This window comes from Pleurodeles waltl, chromosome 4_2 (assembly GCF_031143425.1).
Source record: "Pleurodeles waltl isolate 20211129_DDA chromosome 4_2, aPleWal1.hap1.20221129, whole genome shotgun sequence".
In the NCBI taxonomy this organism is placed as follows: domain Eukaryota; kingdom Metazoa; phylum Chordata; class Amphibia; order Caudata; family Salamandridae; genus Pleurodeles; species Pleurodeles waltl.
This window is the reverse complement of record NC_090443.1, coordinates 6417217-6439164: the sequence shown is the minus strand read 5'-3', so window position 1 is coordinate 6439164 and position 21948 is coordinate 6417217. Positions and strand designations below refer to the sequence as shown.

The 21948-nt window shown below is 42.1% G+C and overlaps 1 protein-coding gene across 4 annotated transcripts in view; it reads left to right on the top strand.

Moving 5' to 3' along the window:
* The first annotated feature begins 19467 nt into the window (after positions 1-19467).
* CAMSAP3 (calmodulin regulated spectrin associated protein family member 3) overlaps positions 19468-21948 on the top strand; it is a 220901-nt gene continuing 218420 nt past the window's right edge. Inside the window, exon 1 of one of the 4 annotated variants that reach the window (XM_069230366.1) lies at positions 19468-20259. In XM_069230366.1, the coding sequence (XP_069086467.1) occupies positions 20127-20259 (133 nt within the window). In that variant the 5' untranslated portion in view covers positions 19468-20126. The remainder of the gene's footprint in view (positions 20260-21948) is intronic. The other 3 variants (XM_069230368.1, XM_069230365.1, XM_069230367.1) reach the window with 3 other exon arrangements.

Here is a 21948-nt window from a genome sequence, read left to right as displayed (position 1 = left end):
ACTTTATAAAGAACAAAGAAGAATACATTGAAAAGGGGTGGACGAAGATGGATACGGGAGAGAAAAAAGAAAGTGAGATAAAATGAATAATCATTTTAATATTAAAAAGATATTTCTATTTCTGTATAAATGAGTGCAGAAATTTAAAGGTGTTTGGGATTTCTTTATTAAAAAAATATACTTTCATTGTATATTGATTGGAGGATCCATGTGAGCACTTTATCTTCCCATGAATTACAAAAACTGTCCTATTTTTAATCTCGACATTCTTATTGTGCCATATAGAAGAAGCCACAAAACAATCTATTTTTTGTCTTTAGATATTAAAATGTTTCTTAAGATTTTGTATGACAGGGCAATAACAGAAAGTGATAAATATAAAGGTGTTGATGTGAATGATACAACTTATTTAAAGGAGAAGGGTGATGTTCAATATTCACCCATATGTTAACCAATGTGAGATTTGCTTTTAGCAAAATCATCATATCATTAACAGTTTGGAAAATGTACTCCTCCATCTTGTTTAGTCATCTCCAAATATTGAAGAGATAATGTAAAATCTTTTCGCAGTCCATAAAAATGTTACAAAAATGGGGTCCATTTATTTGGAAAAACATAGCAGGGGTTGGGACTGGGACCATGAAAATTACATCTGATATAAGGGACGGACGCATTATTTTTTTAGAATTTAATTATCACATCAAGAATGAATTAATGAGTTCCAGATCATAACTAAATAATTTTGTTTTTTTTTAAATATTATCAAAATGTAGCTTATTTTTCTTTAATTGAATTTTTAAATTCTTTAATTGCATTTGTACATAAATCCCTAAATATTTAATTGCATTTTAGTACCAAGAGAAATGCAGCATAACAAGTAAAGAGTGTTTGGTACAGAATTTACTTAGAGGTAATATTACAGGTTTGGTTGTGTTTAATTTACATCCTGATAAGCAAGAGAAGATTTGAATTTCTTTCATAAAGGCAGGTAAAGACACATAAGGATTAGAGACACAGGGTGGTCTATAGTCTACATATACAGAGATTTGCTATATGAAATCCTGACAGTTCTTTATTTTGCCTGATTTAGATGCAAAGGATTCAAGTGCAATAATAAACAAATGGGGAGATAAAGAACAATCTCGTCTAACACCTCTACTTAAAGGAAAGTAATCTGATACAATACTATTTGCAAACAAAGCAGCCTTAGGAGAAGAATACAGCAACAAAATTAAAGCTAACATTTTGGGACCAAAACCTAACTATTCCAGAGTTTGAAATATGAATTGCCATTAAATGCTATTGATCGCTTCTCCCTCATCTAATGTGACTGCAGCTAATGGGTTTGAAAGCGTCAGTGCTTTTCTAGGAATATTGAAGAAAAGTACTACTTCTGTTGTTGGAGGCAATGACATTTCACAAAACCAGACTGTTCTAATTCAATAGACTTAGCGAAAATAGAATCAATCCAAAAAAATAGTATTTTTGCATCAATGTTAAAATTAACATCTTGATTATGTATAGGGATGAGACATAGCATTGATTTTTGAAAAGTGCATTGGGCCTGTGTTGAATTTGTGTTGATTCTGCAAAGGAATGAAAAGGCTCCAAGAGTTTGGGCAATAATATATTTGAAAAAAGGGAACACAATTCAATAAGGAAGCCATCAGGACCTAGGACTTTTTTCATTATTGTCTTTAATCGAGACTTCAGTTTCTAACAAAGAAAAATCAATATCATCTACCAGTGACTTCACAATTGATTGCAGATATTCTCCTATTTCCGCACTAGAAGGGTTTTGTTCTGGCATGCAAAGCTTTCTATAAAATGTTATAAATTAACTGATGGTAGCTTTGTCTTTAAAAAGGTGGCTACCTTTACTATCTATTACTGACTCTATTCTGTTACAATGCTCTGACATTTCAAGTTAAATTTAGAGCCTAGTAACAATGAGCCATTAAATCTGCATATTGTCAAATGAAGCTGAAAGGGAATTAAATCAAACTCCATTAATACAGGAGCATGATTAGAATGCCACCAATTTCTGCATTAAGCAGTGTGAGGGGCACATTTGTACTCATAAATAAATATTTGTTTCAGGATTGAGGGAAAAGAACATGCATTTTCCTGTAGTAGGATTACAATAATGGTAAACATCAATCAAAGCATTTTAAGAAATAGATGAGCCATATTGTTTATGCATTTTGTTTGGGAAATATTTCACTTTAGTATTTCAGTCTGATATAGGATGTTTTACCTGGCTGTAATCATGTGCTAGGATAAAATAATTTTCAGGATATTACAGAAATAGTTTAATAATATCATTCCGAAAGGAGTTATGTGCTGAAGTTGGACAGTAAACATTAAAACTTTTATTGGGCATTGAATTAACTAACAATTTTACAACAAGCTATCTGCTTTGGTCCTCATTTTTTTGAGATTCTACTCTGATATCAAGATTTTTGTTACCTAAAATCATCATTCCACTTTTCTTCTGTGCAGCAGAGGAAACGAAAACTGAACCAAAGCAAAATCATTTTATGGTTCAGTGTTTCTTTTACATGAAAATCAGAATGCTGATATAAAGCAACATCCGTTTTAACTGGCAAGATGAGTTAACACTTTCAGTATCTTAATAGGGTTAGCTAAACTGTTAACATTCTATAAAAAATACTCTGAATTTAGCAGAGAAAACATATATGCATACAACATAAACACGTTTAAACTTCTGAGCCCAGAATAATACATTCTGTCCATATAAGAATTGAGGAGAATGATAAACAGAACTACAGTATATCAAATTTATAATGAACAAGGAAAAAGATGCTCAAAAAGATTGAAAGAAGATAAAATAGGAAAATAGAACAACAAAGGAAAGAAAGTACAAGTCATATACATGATATCTGAAAGACAAACCTAGATGTAAAAAATGTTGAGGGGTAGAGGAGACAACAAAGAACTAAGACGGTACATCTTCACTCCAGACACTCGGTGCACAGTAAATATAAGGTGCTGAGGAAAGGCAAATGAATAAACACAGAAAAATGTGCCCATGGATCAATTAAATATATACCTAAATTGTAACAAAACCATCTTTAAATTTTTACAATTCATTGAAAGGCATGTCAGAGAAGAGTTTAATATTTATATGTCTCCATCTCCTCTTCTCTGCAGTCAAAAAGACATATTTTAAGCTTTGGTGGAGCTTCACAAGTAACTGTTTTATCTCTGCAGTGTATCCTACAGTGGCGGGGATGTATCAAGCCAAGTTTAGTATTAGAATATCTTGGTTGTGATCTTAAATCTAGGAACTGCTTAAGTCCATCTGCTGTTGCCTGGGCTATATCCTGTGGAAAGAAAAGTATGTGACCAGACAGTGTTATCTGTTTTTTCAAGTTTGCTGCATTGAATATCATTGTGTTTTAGAAATAATATTATAACTCTTCTAAACTTAATATTTTATTTCGGATCAAGTCTCTGAGGTCTCTACATGTTAAGGTGAGTGAACAATGGTAAGTCCAAATATTTAGCAATAGAACTTTTATGGAAGTCAATTGTACTGTTGCCTTCTATGCCTTCCAAAATACCATATATTCTGAGATTATTCCCCGGATTCCCGTTCTCAAGATCTTTGGCATGATCCTTAAATTCTACTACTTTTAACTGTAATCTGGTAATTTTACCCAAGACATCTTGTAAATCACTTACTCGCTGGTCAAATTGTGTGGCCCTTTTTCAATGAAAGATCTTTTTTAGCCTAGACTTTGTAGCCTTTTATACGTTTTTTCTTTGTCAGGCTTCAGTGCTCTGAAGTCCTTTAAAAAGAGTTCCATTGAAAGCGGTGTAGAAGATTTGACCAGAGAAGGTGGATTCTTCTTAGGCCGTTTATTGGTTTCACCTACTACAGAAGATTTGTTGGGCATTTAAGGAATCATTACAGGAACAGAGTCTAATTTCTAAAAAAATATTACCTTCCATATTATTTAGAGCAAGACTCAGGGTACACAATTAATTTGTGATACAATTTGGGGATTTGGACAGATTCCAAATTTTGTTGAATTTCAGGGGATTCTTTTTCCCCATGCATAAAATTCAATTAGATTGAGCATAAGGATTTTAATGTCTTCAAGTTGATAGCAATTCCAGGATCACATTTACAGTAAGACTTCAATAATGTTTATATCTAACATAACATATGTAGTTATGATATACATCCCTATTTCCAGCAGTCAAACAGTCATATTTGCAATAAGAGAGCATCTTGATAAAGCTTTTGGAATAATGAATTAATGAGGTATGGTCACAGCAGTTCTGCACTGGAATGCGTGTCTTATAAAAAGGCACCTACACTTTATCACTATGGTAACTTTATTTCCTTACCAAGATTCTATTTCCTATAGACATTATCAGTAGTTGTTATGGGGAAGGGGGAGTTGCAGGAGATAGTAAAACACAAAAATGTTGATGTTTTGTTACTGCTAAGAATTAATCTAAATATACATTACAATTGTGCACTTTCTGTAAAAAGATGGTTTTACATCAAGGCTTAGAAAAAAAGATAATGCACTGTTGCATTGATACAAATGGGGTTGCTGGTTGGCTAAGGTATATACCTAAGCCAGGCAGCACCCGTCACTTTAGTTAGAGCAAGAAAGTTACATGCTAAAGATAAGCTGTGCTCAATCTCTAGTACCTTGGTGCAGAGTAGGAAGGCTTATCATCAGAGGCAATGTGTAAAGTATTTGTGTAACACACTCACAGCAACACAGTAAAAAAACATATAAAGACTCCACACAAGGTTAAGAAAATAATGACTTTTCATATATGGAAAACAAAAGACCAAAATGACAAGGAGCCAATAGATAGTTTAGGGGTTGGGTATTAAAATAGATCTGGTCAGAATAATATTAGACCAAAGCACAAAATACGACTGAGCTGAGTCCACACAGTATTTAAAGGATAATTGTACCAAGATAAACAAGTTAAGCAGTGTCTCTAATTGTGCGAGGCTCGTTTTACAGCTTTTGCGTAGTGAAGGGGATTTGATGGGCAGTTCATGTCTTCCGACTACAGTGAGGGTTGTGAAACACTGATGGGACTCCTTTGGTCCCATTCTTGGGCACAAGCAGTGTAGAATTGCTCCCAGCTGTGAGGGATACCGCAAACCCATATGACCACTGAGGTCCATAAAACACAGGCCTGAGGCAAGTGGCAGGGAACACTCGCAGTACCTTTGCATGCGGGTGATGAGATGGTTCACAGACTCACCATGCTGGCTGGTGCTGTCAGTGGTGTTTTCTGGCCCCAGAACACAGTGCCGGTCTCCAACCCCTCAGCTGGTTGGGGAAAGCAGAGTCCGGTCTGCTGAGATCGGGGGCTCTGGTGGTGGGCCATGCTTAAGGGGGATTTTGTGGTGTGGTGTTGAAAGAGGACAGCCAAGATTAGGGAGACACTTTGTGCAACGTGCTGGCCAATGGAGTCACAATTGTCAAAACAAAATGGTGTGAAGAGGCCACAGGGAAGAATTCCCCACGCTTACGGTTAACAGCACCCAAATTCACCCAGCATGTTCTCACAAGGTGGAATGCTGATTAAGTGAACGGGATGGGGGGAGGCTGCCACCAAGCTACGTGCAAGCACTTTGCTATCCCAACAAGCAGGTGATGAGCAGGGACAAGCTATGAAGTCCTTGGAATCACTCTGAAGAGAGTCCTAGGATTCCTTTTGCAGGGCAGAGGTAAGCAGGGCAGCACAAAGCAGGCAGCAGTTTCTGGGAAAAGTCGGGCACAGCAAAGTGGCAATCCATCTGGCACAGCAGCCTTTACTCCAGCAGAGTTACTTCTTAGTCCAGTACCGTACTACATGAGTGGGTCAAAAGATCCAGTACTTATACTGATAAGTGCCTTTGATGTGGGGGGTGACTACAAAAGAGTTCTTGTGAAGTGCACAGGCCCCCCTTTCAGGTCAGCCTCGGATCCAGATTGCCAGTAGGAGGTAATCAGCCCCTTTGTATGGACTCGAGCCACTACCCTTTGAAATGTAAGTGTGAGCCCTTTCCAACTTCCTCCCCAGAAAGACCTATCAGAATGCAGATGAATGTAGACGAGTATCCTGTGTTGTGGGAGTATGAAGGTAACATACAAGTGTACCTGTCACCTAGCCCAAGCCAGATGTGTATTGGTGATAGGCTGTAGGCACACAGGGCAGAAGTGGCATTTCTAAAGTAGAAATAATAAATTCGACCTTCAAGTAAAGTGGATTTATTGTTACAATCCCAATGGTACTAAACTTGATGCGGCTACTCCTCTCAGATCAGGAATTACATCTTAAAGATTTTACAAGGAATTCCCAATGCTGGCATATGAGAGAGGCAGGCCTCAGAGTAATGAAAAATGACTTTAGGAGTTTTTCATTAGTAGGACATGAAAGACTTAAAGGTACATGTCCTGTCTTTTGCTTACATGGCACCCTGATCTATGGGCTACCTAGGGCTTGCCTTAGCTGTAACTTATCTGTAAGAAAAGGGGAGATCTGGGCTTGGCAAGAGGCTTTTAAAGGCCAGATCAGGGTGGCAGTGAGACTGCACATATAGGCTCTGCAGTGGCAGGCCTGAGACATGGCTACAGTGCTAATTACGTGGGTGGCACAATAAGTGCTGCAGGCCCACTAGTAGCATTTAACGTACAGGCCCTGTGTATCTGGCATACCACTATACAAGAGATTTACGGGTCAATTAAATATGTCAATTGTGGGTACACCAATGTTACCATGTTGTAGGGGAGAAGCACATGCACTTTAGCACTGATTAGCAGTGGTTAGGTGTTCAGAGACCTATGGCCAGCAAGAAGATTCAGCAACAAAAAAGGAGGTATAGACATAAAGGTGGTCATTCCGACCTAGGCGGGCGGCGGTTGCCGCCCGCCCATCGGAATCCGCCTGAATACCGCCCCGCGGTCAATTGACCGCGAGGGGTATTCTGACTTTCCCGCTGGGCCGGCAGGCGATCTGATTCAGATCGCCCGCCGGCCCAGCGGGAAAGCGCCTTCCACAAGGAAGCCGGCTCGGAATGGAGCCGGCGGAGTGGAAGGCGTGCGACGGGTGCAGCAGCACCCGTCGCGCTTTTCAGTGTCTGCATCGCAGACACTGAAAAGCCTAGTTGGGCCCTGTTAGGGGGCCCCTGCCGTGCCCATGCCATGGGCATGGGCACGGCAGGGGCCCCCAGGGGCCCCGCGACCCCCCCTACCGCCATCCTGTTCATGGCGGCTTTCCCGCCATGAACAGGATGGCGGTAGGGGGGGTCAGAATCCCCTCGGCGGCGCAGCGAGCTGCGCCGCCTTGGAGGATTCTAAGGGTCAGTGGAAAACCGGTGGGAGACCGCCGGTTTTCCCGTTCTGACCGCGGCCAAAGTGCCGCGGTCAGAATGACCAAGGGAGCACCGCCGGCCTGTCGGCGGTGCTCCCGCCCCCGTTGGCCCTGGCGGTAGGGAACCGCCAGGGTCAGAATGAGGGCCAAAGTCTGTTGTAAGACCACCCTAAGGATGCCAGGTCTAACACACATAACTTCATCTAATTCTCAAGAAAAATATTTAATGTGGAAAGTTAACTGAGCAGAGAAACAAAAGTCCTTAACTGCATTTGTTACAAGCTTTTAGTTGGCACCACTGACAAAATGGAGGTGATGGTTCCATTCAGATATTATACTCTGGTTTGTGCCCTTAAATACACATCGGCAGGATCACCTGAAGAAGAGGAAATGTCAATTATCCTTGTGACGTTATGTGGCCCACGTCAGCAGGAAATATATTCTGATTGGTCATGGAACTGGTTCAGAGCACATCTATGTGGAATGGCATCAAATGAATGCCCCCCACCCTCAGGTTGTTCATTTTGATTGGGAATGCTCACTGAACATAATATGTTATGCAATAAAAATGCAGAAGTTTATACATGTAAACTCTTTAAGAAAATTTGAACACATTAACATGTATTATTCCTTGTCGCCTAGTTCTATCTTTAACTCTTTTTTTTCTTTTCTGCGCCACATACCAGCATCACTTTACATTTGTTCTTCTAACTTCTTTCTTTCCTCGTAATGTCTCTCTCATAACATCAATCCCAAATGTATTCTCTCCATTCTCTGCCCTTTTTATTGTATCACCCCTTTATCCTTTCTCTTATTCAATCCTCTCTACTTCACCTCCTCCAGGATACCTCTCTTTCTACGTCCCCGCCATTCACACTCCCTGCTTTCAGCCCTTCAATTTTATTATTTTTCTCTTCACTTTCATTGCCTTGCCTTTTTGTTTTTATCTCGTTTCTCTTGGTTTTTAAATAGGCCCTCATCTGATGCATTACTGTGTCATCTTTGGTTAATTGCCTTTTAATGACAATTGTCATGGTCAACAGGTTTGGGGGCAATACTGGAGCAGCTTCTCCATAGTTGTTTACCTCCCCAAAAAGAAGGTGAATCCTGAATCCAAATATAGGGACTCCATTCAGAATAAAAGACTCTCCTTTTGGAGCCTTATTCAGCCTATGAAATGACCTCCAAAGTTGGTGTGGGGTATGGGCAATAACAGGTGTAAAGGGTAACGACAATACTCAAACAGTGGTGGTGCCTGGAACCATGACTCAGTGAGGAGAGTTTTTGGGCATGTAGCATGAAATCCTTATGGCGCATGAACAGAGTGTGGCTAGGGTCCCTGGGGGCCGGATTGGGATCACCACCATAAGGTAAAAGGATCATAACTTTACAGGGGATGGACACCTGTTTCTTTCGAGCTCAATAGGCACTGCTTTTATTAATGTCCCTTGCCGGGTTGGACAGGGACAGAAAATAGGCTCAGGCACCAGAATAAAAGTGGCCCCCATTAATGAATTTGATAGCTAAAAAAACGTGGTCCTGTTTCCAAATTGGGCCAGTTATCCAAGGCATGGAAGACCTCATGGATTTGAGATGGCAGGCAATGTTTGTCGTAATATCAAGGAAATAAGCAGTAAAAACTGGCCCAGCAGACTATAAAACACACCCACCGACTCTGACCTGTCATGTCACACCAGCCGGTCAAGTACTGCTTGACTGCTCTTTAGGCCACTCTGACCCTGGTTGTGCCTTGAGGGTACAGAAAGAGGACACAGGTTTGGAAAGATATTCAGTCCTCAATGAAAAACTAAAAAAATAATTCAAAACAATTAAACTATTGAAGTTGTTTTCATTCAGCTATCTCGTCGGAAACTTTTAAAAAGTAATGAAAACAAAAATGGGAGCATGCATTAAGATCAATATAGAAAATAAATTATTACAACTACTTTCGATGATCCATTATTGTGGTATGAAAATGGTGAGTGGTTGCAGGATTATCTGATGGATTCTCATAATGTCTCTTCGAGGAATTTGTATTTAAAACAAGGGCTAGGGAAGTATAATACTCCAGCACAGACACAAGTGCAAGGAAGAGAATCTAATGACAGATTATGTTGCCTTGACGGGCCTATGGTTGGATCGCTTGACATTTTAACGTTGATTAACCTTTAGAATATGTTTGAAGAATGAAGTGGTGATGAAACATTTAGCATCTTGTAACTAAGAAATCAGAGAAGGAAAAATTGATGATACCTCAGGGTACCTCTGAAGACTTAGGGCCTTATTTAGGGTTTGAAAAATGGCATACTCTGTCAAAACGTGATGGCTATCCAGCCCACCTTATTACAAGTGCCATAGGTTATAATGCACTTCTAATATGGTGGACAGGACATTCGGCATGCTTGCAACAGATGATCTCTTACCTAGACTCTAAATCAGGCCTTTAGTAAGGGATTGTTGCATTTTTTACTCTAATTGTAGTACTATTTTATTATCACTATATAACAAGCACTGACAAAGCCAATGGTATGTATTTAATGCACTGTAAGCACATTAAAGCTTTACTGAACAAGAATTGGAAGGAGTTCTATACTGAAAGCCCCCTTGCCTGCGATACATTCCTTTTTTTGTCTCTATGTCAAATCAAGAATGGATGGCAAGGAAGCCTTCCTTATAGCCCTCCAGTTCTTCCAATGTCAGAAAAAGAAAAGAAGGGCTACAAGGAAGGTTCCCTTGCTGTTCAGCCTTCACTATAGCCCAGATTTTGTCCCATGAAACAAAAAAACACCCACTTCCAGTAGCACTTATGAGAAGCAGCGGACAAGGGTGGGAAGGACAACAAGAGGTGGTGCTGGAGAATGGGGCCGCAGGGTGTTGATAACAAAAACCAATTTGGAGTCAAGAGAGAGCAGAAGAGTAAGGGGTGGCAAATAACAAGGAACACATTGGAGGAGGAGCCAGAGGAGGGCAAATTTGAGAGGAGGGTGAGCAGAGCAAATGAGATGCACCATAGAAAAGGAGAAAGGGGCAGTGGCTAAGTGGAGCACATGGGGAAAACAGGGAAGCATGGGACAGAGGAATGAGAGAGGGTCGCTGGCAGAGGAAAAACATCCTGCTGAGGAACAATGGGGGACAAAAGGAAAGAAGCCAGCAGCAGCAGAAGGAGAGGGCTGCTGAGTGCAAGCACAATATTGAAGGTAGAAAGAGAAAACCTAACAGTCATTAGGTGAGAGAATTACTCATCTGAGCTGAGCAAAACGGTGACTTCAGCCAATGGCTGACAGACACTGGGCAATAAAAGCCAAAAAATGGCTGACGGGTGGACCTTAAGCCCACAGTTATAGGTTTTAAACAATAGGTCAATTTGGCAGCTGTGCTGTCAAAACCCATTTCTAAAATGAAAAGAGTGTTTTTTATCTGCTAAGGCTGCCTTGTTGCCTGAAACGGTTGAATACATGTGAAAGAGGACCAAGATGTTTAGTAACTTTTATTGTTTTAACTATGTATCGTAGATATACGTTAGTCATGTGATAACAATGTATATTATAACAATAACAACAACAATAATGATAATAATAATAACAATAATATCAGAGCATCGCACAGCAGAGCTGATGATGCACACTTTTTTTACTTCTGCCCGGTTGGCTACAGTTACAAGAGCAGAACAACGTGCACTCTTTTCAAGCACAAAGTGTGCTGATTTGCTTGAGGAACAAACACGGGAGCTACATCCAAAAGGGTTACAATAGGGCCAGTTGATTTCTAGCGAACGTTTGTGAAGTCAGCACTCTGTTGTTTCTCAGATAGGTTTGCGCTATATAAATCCCATTACATACATACATACATACATACATACATACATACATACATAAAAGAAAGTCCTGATTTAAAGACGGCAAGAGCCAGATGGAGGATGGTCGTTGGCAGAATGGTTTTGGCGGCTTTACTTCCTGCTGTGGCTTGAAAGAAGAAAGCACAAATGTTACCAGTCTCTCTTAAAGATAAACAAAACTAACATCCAAACTTGTGTATCCCTTTTAGAAGTTTTTCCTGCTTTACATGCTTTCTTGAATTTGTGCAAACAACCTGAGTGTTGACTGCATTCACCGTATGTAGCTACTTGACATTTATGATTAGGTAGTGTTTGTAGTGCTCAGTGTCTGTTTCATACAGCTAAGGGCTTTTGGGTGAGTATTGGGTCTTGTCAAGCTCTGGCAGTGCCCAGAATCCATGTCCCGGTATCTGCCAGTCTGTCCCTGTGCCCCAGTGTTTGTGCACCAGTATCCATGCCCCAGCACGGATGCCTAGTGCTTGATTTATAAAAGAGAATAATGGCAGGAGCTTAAAAACGTTCGTAGCATCCCATCAATGGCACTGCTGAATGGCTGTATCAAAGAATAATAAGGCTGCCTAGTCTTTTAAGCCATGCCCCTCAAGGCTGCCTAGTCTTGATTCCAAGTCATGCTTCTTGTGCTCCTCCACCCCACACCTCCTTTCTCCATCTCACTCTTGTGGGCTCTTTTTCGTGTTTTTTCTCTTTGTTGCTGTTTCCTATCTTCCCCCTCCAACTCCTTTGTCAATCTTGTATGCCGTTCATTCAATTGCTTCGAGTCCAATTCTGATCATGCATATTAAGCCCATGTTCTCAACAAAAAAAAATAAGTGCTAGTGCCCACCACTGACATCCACCAGCACAAATCAAGCACTGCACTGCCTATTCCGCAGCATCTGTGATCTGCTTTCTATGCACCTGTGCATGTGGGTCAACATCAGAGACCTAATCTCAAACTGAATCTCTTATCTACAGACAAGAGGACAACATTGAACTGAGAGAACATGAACCAAGGACAGTGTTTGAAATGGTAACATAGAAGTCTAGGTACTCACTATCATAGAGTACCTGTGTACTAAGCTAGTACTTCATTAAAAAGATTGGACGTCTGCTGAGAAGTGCAGGTCCTTACTCTCCCTTCAAAATTGAGTATCAGACAGAAACTGCCTATTTAAAGCACTGGCCAGGGGCCAGAAAGATGTTCAACTTTCACATAAATGATCTCTGAAGTTCTCATCTATGCACCCTTACTGTCATCACTGACCCTCACGTTGAAATAACTTTTAGGCATATTGAAAACATTAGTGAAACGTGTCTGCTGTCCAAACTGTCTTTAAAGCAACCTTAACTAAAGCATATTCTTTCTTTAACAAATCACTTACCTATTTCTTCATGAGCAGTGCTTGGTCTTATCATGTATTATTAACTTCTCCAACCACTGAGTGGGCGGTCACCCCAAGTTGAGGATGTAGTACTGTTTGTAATAATAAATCCTCGTTGGACAGATTTTGACAGACAAGCAGCAGCGGCTCCTTCACTAAGGCAGAGCGTCACCCCGCTGTTTTCAGGAGAAGGAAAAATAAAATGATAATAACCATAAGGGCGCATTTCGATTTGGCCAGCCTTGTGGGGCCGGCCAAACAGACATGTGCACTTAGCATTTCTCCACCCAGCTGTACTGCACAGCTAGGAGGAGAAAGTGCACAGGGTCCCACTCCCTTTGTGAGCATCAAACCAGGCTGCTCACAATAATCATGATGCTGCTGTCATGCTGGTGATAACAGCGTTGTGATTGGCTGAGGGGAGTGTGGGAGCCTGTGTGCTTTCCGGAAGAGGACGCGGCTGCTCAGGATGATGACGGGGGAGATAAACCCATCTCCTGACTGAGCAGATAAGTGTTTTTTTTAATCATTTTTTGTCGCCTCTCCACCCCCGTTCAGTGGCAGCTGCCACTGGCAGTTCCGGATGAGACCTTTTTCCACTCTTCAAGTTCAGTGCACACACATCTGTCTCTAGATTCCCAAAAACTTGAGAGCCGACTTTGTGTTCAAGTGTAGGATTACAAATTTGTGGTTAGAAATAATTTGTACTGTAGAAATATTCCATCAAGTCAGGATAGTGAATCCAAAGTTATTTATTGATGCTCATTTCAAATAAAGTTCATGAAGATTTGGGCAGAGAATCAGAGAGTCAAAAATTATTTATTGGTGTCCAATTTGTGCAAGGAACATTGATATCTGAATAGAAAGCCAGAGAGCCAACACGTGTTTTGCCCCCTTTGATGGGTCTACCTGGGGCTTTTTCAAGGCTTCAAAATACATATATATGGTAAGGGGTCAGTATTTGAGAAAGGCTACATAGGGACAGAAGAGTTTGATGTATGCGTGTTGTGCTATAGAAATAAAAAAGTGCCTCGTGGGTCAGATGCAGGTGCAGGAGGGGAAGAAATAATTGAGGGCACCATCCTGTGAATGTGAGTATATGTACAGTCCAAAGATAAGAGAAAAAGAATGATGAGAAAATAAAAAGAGAAACATAGAGATCAGGTTGTACACCGATATTGTTCCTAGATTATATATGGTTAGTTATATAATTGATTAGTTCTCTCTACTAATTATGGGTGAGACATGCATATAAAAGGTGTGCTGTTAAGAGGTAGAACAGGTCCTGCCGTGAGATTGCTAGTAGCATTATTATATGGGTGTACCAAATTATAAAATAGATATATTAGTTAGTTGTGATTCCAATATGTGACAGAATGAGTCAACACATACCTAGTAAATATCATCAGGGTAGGTTCTTAGTCTGGAACACATATTAACTGGTCAATCTATTCAATCTGGTTAGCAAAATTGGTATAAAAAGTGTAGTTACAATACTACCTCGGTAGGACACATCATAAACAGATAAATGAGTTGATAAATGGTAGCACAATCATATGTTGTTCTACTCATGAAGACAAGATATTGCAGTTCCTATATTATGAAGCAAGTAGATGATAGGACTGTTTTGCACATTTTGTAGAAAGATTGCAGAAGTGACAAATCTACAGATACAGAAAAAATTAAGTTGAATCAATTGTTCAAGAGTAGGTGCTAGTAACCAATAGTTTCATCATGGCAGAGCTTTTTCCTGAAATAAGCATAAAATAATTTTAAGCATAGTTGATATTCTAAATTATATCAGAACATGTGTATCGTTTTAAGTTAAACTAATGTTAATCATCACGTCTTATTTAAGGATTTTGTTATCGGTAAATAGTATGGATCAGTAGTGCTACACGGCATGCCGAAAAGTGCAATTAAAGTTGTAGCGTTAAACTCTGTTATAAACGTGATTCTTATCCTGTCCGTATGGACAGAAAGGGACTGTCTAAGGAAATTACAAGTTAGGGGTCCTTTGTGGTAGGGCTGCTTACCAGTCTGAGAGTGGAGAGAGTATCCCTTGCTGACCAGCCATGGTTCACGGGCTAAATCCCATGTTGTGCTACGGTGTTTCGAATCAGCGCCATATTTGTTTGGAGCCAGGCTATAGTCCTTTTTAGTGGTAATGGGTCCGAGAAGCAGCCTTATTGACGGACCAAAAGATCACGGCCATGTTTAAAGGCCCTAATACGTGAAAGTTAAAGAGTTATGTTATACGAAGTTATTGTATTTACCCGTTGTAGCTGAAGTAACGTACGATGGATGTGAGTATCTACACAGTTGTGTATTGAAATGCCACTCTTAAGTTTAATAGACCCCAGTGGAATACTCAAAAAAATTTTAAGGATATATGCTTGTGTTAGGTTTGTCCCTGTTATAGACATAGTTTGATCTGTATAGTTACAGTTATTAATACCCGTAGATTTAACCTTATGAGTCCCACTGGGCTTTTGAATGATAGAGCGTTATGGAAAGTGATGTATCCAGGTGGGTGAATGTTGGTGTGATTGGGTGTGGGAAAGGGTGAATCATATTCCGCACTATAAGGTCTCTATATCTAATAAAAATACATATATGTGATATAACTACTCTTGCAGCGCCCTAGATGTTGTTTTAGCTACACAGAGATCCACAGAAATACAAAGATCTACATGTTGAACGGTATTGTAATTGAGAGAGTCTCGCTTATGGTAACTTTTCCTCCTTCATTGTCCCAATTCTGACATTGGGGATTTTGTAAATATCCACAGACACTTGTAAATAGAGGGGTGATAATACTGACATTTTGTGTATGTGTTAGAAAATCATTAGTCTGTACAAGTCTAGTCATGATGTCAACCTGTTATGGAAAAACAAAGCAGGAAATGACAGTCAAAGGTAACAGTGAATAAACATTGTGTGAGCCAGTAATGGTAAGTCCCAATCTATCAGGTCTATTAGAGGAGCCAATAGTGCCATTCTGCATCTTTGATGATACCTTGTCGAACTGTGTCAAAGCGGATAATAAGTGTGCTTTCACATTGTCGTAGTCTTAGTTCAAGGTCCCCACCCCGAGGGTGTTGTTTCAGTTTTTGTGTGCCACAGAATTTGAAAGTTCGTGTAAAGGGGTGACTTTTGACGAAATGTTCAACAAATGGGAGACTTAAGTCATCCTTTTGTATGTTACGATAGTGCTCCTGTATTCTTAATTTCAGTGCTCTAGTTGTGATGCCTATATAGGCTTTGTTGCAAGGGTAGGTGATAGCAGAGACTGTTTTGGTACTCTCACAATTAATAAAATCATGTATAATGAATTGTTGTTCACTGATGACAATCTCTTTGAGATTGGATAACCCTAGTTTACAGATAGAGCAATTAAAAAATTACTAAAAAAGGACTACTAGCCTGTCTTCAAACAAATACAGCGCTGATTCAAAACGTCGTAGCCCAATGTGGAATTTGGCCCATGGAACATATAATTTAGAATATCAACTATGCTTAATATGGTTGTATGCTTATTTCGGGAAAAAGCTCTGCCATGATGAAACTATTGGTTACTAGCACCCACTCTTGAACAATTGTTTTAACTTAATTTTTTCTGTATATGTAGACTTGTTACTTCTGCAATCTTTCTACAAAATGTGAAAAACAGTACTATCACCTACTTGCTTCATAACATAGGAACTGCAATATCTTGTCTTCATGAATAGAACAACATATGATTGTGCTACCATTTATCAACTCATTTATCTGTTTATGATGTGTCCTACTGAGGTAGTATTGTAACTACACTTTATATTACAATTATGCAAACCAGATTGAATAGACTGACCAGTTAATATGTGTTCCAGACTAAGAACCTACCCTGATGACACTTACTAGGTTTGTATTTACTCATTCTGTGACCTATTGGAATCACAACTAACTAATATATCTATTTTATAATTTGGTACACAGATATAATAATGCTACTAACAATACCACACCAGCACCTGTTCTACCTCTTAACAGCACACCTTTATATGCATGACTCACCCATAATTAGTAGAGAGAACTAATCAAATATACAACTATCCATATATAATTTAGGAACAATATCGGTGAACAACCTGATCTCTATGTTTCTCTTTTTATTTTCTCATCTTTCTTTTTCTCTTATCTTTGGACTGTACATATACTCACATTCACAGGATGGTGCCCTCAATTATTTCTTCCCCTCCTGCACCTGCATCTGACCCACGAGGCACTTTTTTATTTCTATAGCACAACACGCATACATAAAACTCTTCTGTCCCTATGTAACCTTTCTAAAATACTGTGTATTTTGCAGCTTTGAAAAAGCCCCAGATAGACCCACCAAAGGGCCGAAATGTGTGTTGGCTCTCTGGCTCTCTGTTCAAATGTCTATGTACCTTGCTCAAATTGGACACCAATAGATAACTTTGGGCTCTCTGATTCTCTGCCCAAATGTTCATGAACTTTATTTGAATTTAGCATCAATAAATAACTTTGGATTCACTATCCTGACTTGATGGAATATTTCTACAGTACAAATTATTTCTAATCACAAATCCGGAATCCTACACTTGAACAGAAAGTGGGCTCTCAAATGTTTGTAATCTCCAGATTTTAATTTGGGGTAAAATTGGCCCATACCCCACCAGAGATCCCACAATTGCATTGAAAAGGGCATTCAGAAGGAAGAGAGATTTGGGTCATAGACCTCTGATTTTTTTAAACACATCTATCTATGCCTGAGTGATCAACAATATTTATGCCTTGGTCCCTAGGCGCGGGTGTTCCTTTCCAATAGAATCCATGCTCCTCCATCAGTACCCCAGAGTCAGTGCCATGGCATCTATACCTTAATAACTGTTCTTCATTGTGCTCCGGTGCCTATCTTAGCATCCATGACCCGGTGCTCCCGCTCTAGTGCCCATTCCCAGCAGTCATGAACTTATGTAAATGGCCCAACCACAGTGTTCACTAACTAGTGTCTAGTTCACTGGTCCTATGCCCTTGTCCATGGCCCAACGTTCTTGCGCCAACATTAGTGCTCTAGTGTCCTCACCCTTGTGCATCTGTGATCCAGTGTCAGTGCAACAGCATCCGAGATCTTGAGTTAGTGGCCATGTGCCTGTCCCTTAGTGTCTTTGTTTCAGCATTTGGGCCTAGTGTTTGTGTTCCATTGTAAGTGCAACTGTGTCCTTACCTTAGTGTTAGTAGCATTGTGCCACCGCCCCAGCAATCATTCACAGGTGTCCATATCCCATCGATAGTGCCAGAGTGCCCATTCCCCAAGCATTCATGTCACATCATCCATGCATACATGAATCTATGCATAAAGCATGCAGAGTTATCTGTGTCCAAGTGTCAGTGCCTCAGTGTCGATCCTCCAGTGGATGCAAGAACATCCGTACACATGAACCATATATGCGTTTCCTGTCAACTCTGCACCCTTATCTCACTTCCCTGTCCCTTTGAACCAGGGATTTAGCATAAATGGTGCAGTAGAATCAGTGTCAGCAGAGCTTAAAGCTGTAAATGGCCCTGTGCACCTCAATTGAGGATCTTTTTCACTACCCAACAGTTGGGTTGGGGACCGTTTTCTTCATTTGCACCAGAACTTATGGAATCCTTATTATGACACTGCCTTGAACCTAGCTATCGCTTTGATCCTAGTTCATTTAGGGGGGAGGAACCTCCACTGATCCCTTAACTAGAAGTTTTGGTTGTGTGCTACCCACATAACGAGAAACCTTGGGCAGTCCCCCTTTTTACTAAGTGGTGACATTCAGGGGCTGAGGTGGGTGTGATCTTTTGGGAATTATCTCCCCATGTTGTTTTTACATTTTACAAATACAGTACACCATACTTGTTTTTTTTTTAAAAAAAACAACCAGCGGTAAGGGGAGGGTCTATTCTTCTGTGAACCCAGTTTAATTTGAGCTGGTAGTTGCTGGTGGAGGGCACCGGAACTCATTTTTGGAACTGCCACTAATTTTAACTCTTCAAACATTTCCCGAGGGCAAGAGAGGAAATGAAACACAGAGAAAAGAATGAGGAAAAGAAAGACAGAAAACTGTCACAAAGTGAGAAAGCAGGAATCCACATGAGTGAGATAAAGGGGCAGAAAGTGCCTGGTAGGGGCTTAAAGAGGATTGGGGTGGATTGAAGCTTATGCAGACTTGGTATTTAGCATGCTGACATTTAATAGCACCAGCCACGGACTTCTGAGCAGAGTTTTGGGCAGCGGCACTCATTATTTTACAAATTAAATATTGTGTGAAGCTTAAAGTGGGACAAAGAGCAAAAAAATTGCCTGCTACCTAAAAGAAATGTAAATGTGTGCTATTGGTTATTCAGTACATCTAAGGGCTACTCGGTTTAGACTTTTATTGATGGAGCCATTTGAAACTTCATGCTGACCGAAATGTATTTTTTGAGACAGGTCACGGCATACTTATACTTACACAGCGTGTAACTATTGTAGGCTGGGATATCGTATCACTATAAATACACATTACTATAGCCCATTGAACCAACCAAGATTCAGCTCTACGATTCTACAGTTATACGCAGACATCTACTAAGATCGCATTAACCCACTGGGCTTTCATAACCATTTGTTTAAGAGCTGCTGCAGGTCCGAGAAACACGGCCTGTCCTAGCGCCGGTGTAATCTTGAGCTGGTGCAGTGCTAAATACAATTTTCTGACTCCAGGCAGGAGGTGGTGAAGGCTGGACTATCCAGCCTGAATACCACATCGGGAAGTAGGGCTGGTGCGGGTACAGAGATGGTGCAAGTTTGCATACCAAGCGGGTGCTGGATCTCGTGTTGTCCTGACCCATAGCAGCTCCATCGTGAGCCAGCGGCGGGACACCAGCAGCAGTTCCGGAACCTGCAGCAGGTGCACGAGGATGACAAAGGCCGGCTGCTGCAGAAGGGGCGGGGCCTGCCCGGGATTTACCTGTTGCTGGTGCTGACCCCGCCCCCGGTCGTGATTGACAGCTGATTGGAGCGATCACATGGACTGAGGAGGAGAGCGGAGCTGGCAGCACCTGGATCGGAGGCGGCAGCGCCATATGCAGGGCTGAGAGCCCGGGCTGCTGGAGGCGAAACGGGCCGTGGGAAGCCCCGAGAGCCGGGCCACCGAAGGAAGGGTCGAGCGGGGGCTGCTGGGCCGTGTCCCCCTCCTCCCTCTACGAGAAACAAGGCGATCTGTTCGCTCCTTCGCTAAGCGGAAATTATTTAGCCGTTTGGAAGGAGCTCCTTGACTAGGTGCCGCTGTGCTGCGTCTCACTGCTGTTCGTGAAACCGCAGGCTCACCTCTCCAAGCCCCCATCTCTCGCCCTCCGCTGGTACCCGCGTCTGCCCGGCAGAAGATGCTGCCTGTGGAGTAGGTGCTGCTGTGGTGTACCCCCGCTCCTGGACCCCTGTGCTGGTTGCAACGCCCTCTGGATCCCGGGTGCCGCTGTCCTGTGTGTGTCAGCCCATGGGACGCTGCCGCTGACCGAGGCCGGCCATGGTGGACGCCACCGATGCGATGAAGAAGAGCTTCCTGGTGCCCGAGATCCGGCCCCTGGACCAGTATGAGCACGGGCGGGCCAAGGTGTGCGCTAGCCTGGCTTGGGTGCTGGGCAAGGCCTACGGAGCAGGTGAGCCCGAGAGCCCCAGGAGCGCGTCCTTGCGAGGTGGGGAGACGGGGAGCTTGAGCCCTTGCACCCCCAGCAGAGGGGCTCCTTCAAAAGGAGTGGGGGAATGGCCTACAGGGTGGATAACCCCTGTAACATGGGTACCCTAGGGCTGGGTGTCAAGGGGTTATGGCTTACAGAGCGGGTGACTACGAGGGGTAAGTCTGGGAGGTGCCTCCTGCTAGGGACACTCCATTAAGTCCAGTCCAAGGGGGTCTTGCTCTGTCATTGTTCATCGTCGCAGCTGTGTTTATGATTGGCAATGGATTGTAATTAAGCTGGGGGTGTAGGGCGGCGTTTGATGTCGGACTGACCCCCCGCCCCCCCAGCCATTACAAATGATTATGGTTAGTGCAGATCCATTGTGTTGGGAACACTACATTTAAAAATATAAAATTACGCCCCCGATTCACTTTAAACAGGCCCCTTTTGATATGAAATGTGCTGACTGCGCCCCTCCCTGTAATGGTATAATAATGTATACAGGCTTATCTGCCACTACTAGGCCCCCAATCCACCCCATCGAACCAAGAAGATCCCCGGTTTCGACATACTGCCTCTGCCGCGGGAAGCCGATCTTTGTGAAGCACTGGAGGAAACGCCTACTCGTCTTTTATTTGTAGTAAAATTACATTTCAGTATATTTCTTGGGTGGGCTGGCATTCCATCGTGCTGCAAGTAAACATCCGTGTGGGGGGAGGGCAGGGGCTAAGCCAGACCCCTGACCCTGCCCTTGAGTGCTTCACGGGGACAGTGGGCGCTGACAACTGCCTTGAACCGGCAGTTCAGTGGTTAATAGCTCATGATTCACCCTCTCCTCCCTCTCCATGATGTCACCGCATTGTCACACCGCGGCCGGTGCACAATAAATGCCATTTAATTGGGAGTTACCGGCTGCTCCTGGGGTGGGGAGATGGTTGCACCTTCTTGGGTGGGTCGGTTATTGCTTCTTCTGAAATGGGGGAGGGGGTGAGATTCCCTGGCGGCTACTTGCGCGTGTGTAGGGTGGGGGTTCGTTTGTTAAAGCCCCAGACCTTTATTTGATGTGATTAGTGTTTCGCCTACCTCTCTGGGGGGTGTCTTGTTGCAACTACTGGTACCCCTGTAGTGTGTCGGCATTTGCCTTTCATTAGGTGGCCTGGCCGGTGCAACTCCTCCTTCTGGTGTGGTTTCTTTTTCAGTTTTTCGGGTGTTTGAGGCAGAGTGACTCTTTACCATTAGTGGGGAAAATGGAATTGGTTGTTTCTTGCTGGGTGGGTTTGTAGGCGAACTTCCTGCCTCTTGAGTGGTGATTCGACTAATGCCCCTTTAACTGTATGGCTGCAGTATTCTGTACGCTGTGGCGAGCTGCTTTTTGTGGTGGAAGGGTTGTCCCTTCTGTGCCTATACGAGCTCTCCCACGGTATTACCACTGGGCTGAGGGGCTTCGCTATCGGACACTTGTTTCTGTGTGTTTCCAATGCCACACAATGTTCCTCTGCCAGAGTGATTGACAGGTCTGGTTATTGGAGGTGAGTAGGTAGATTTATCCCCAGACTGTGAGAACTTACTGTTCGAAGAGAGCATCGAGCCTCGCCAACCCACACCATTTTACTTCCCCATGCGTGTTGTCAGCTATCTCTGGCAGCTGGTGGGCACGGAACTGGAGCTCTT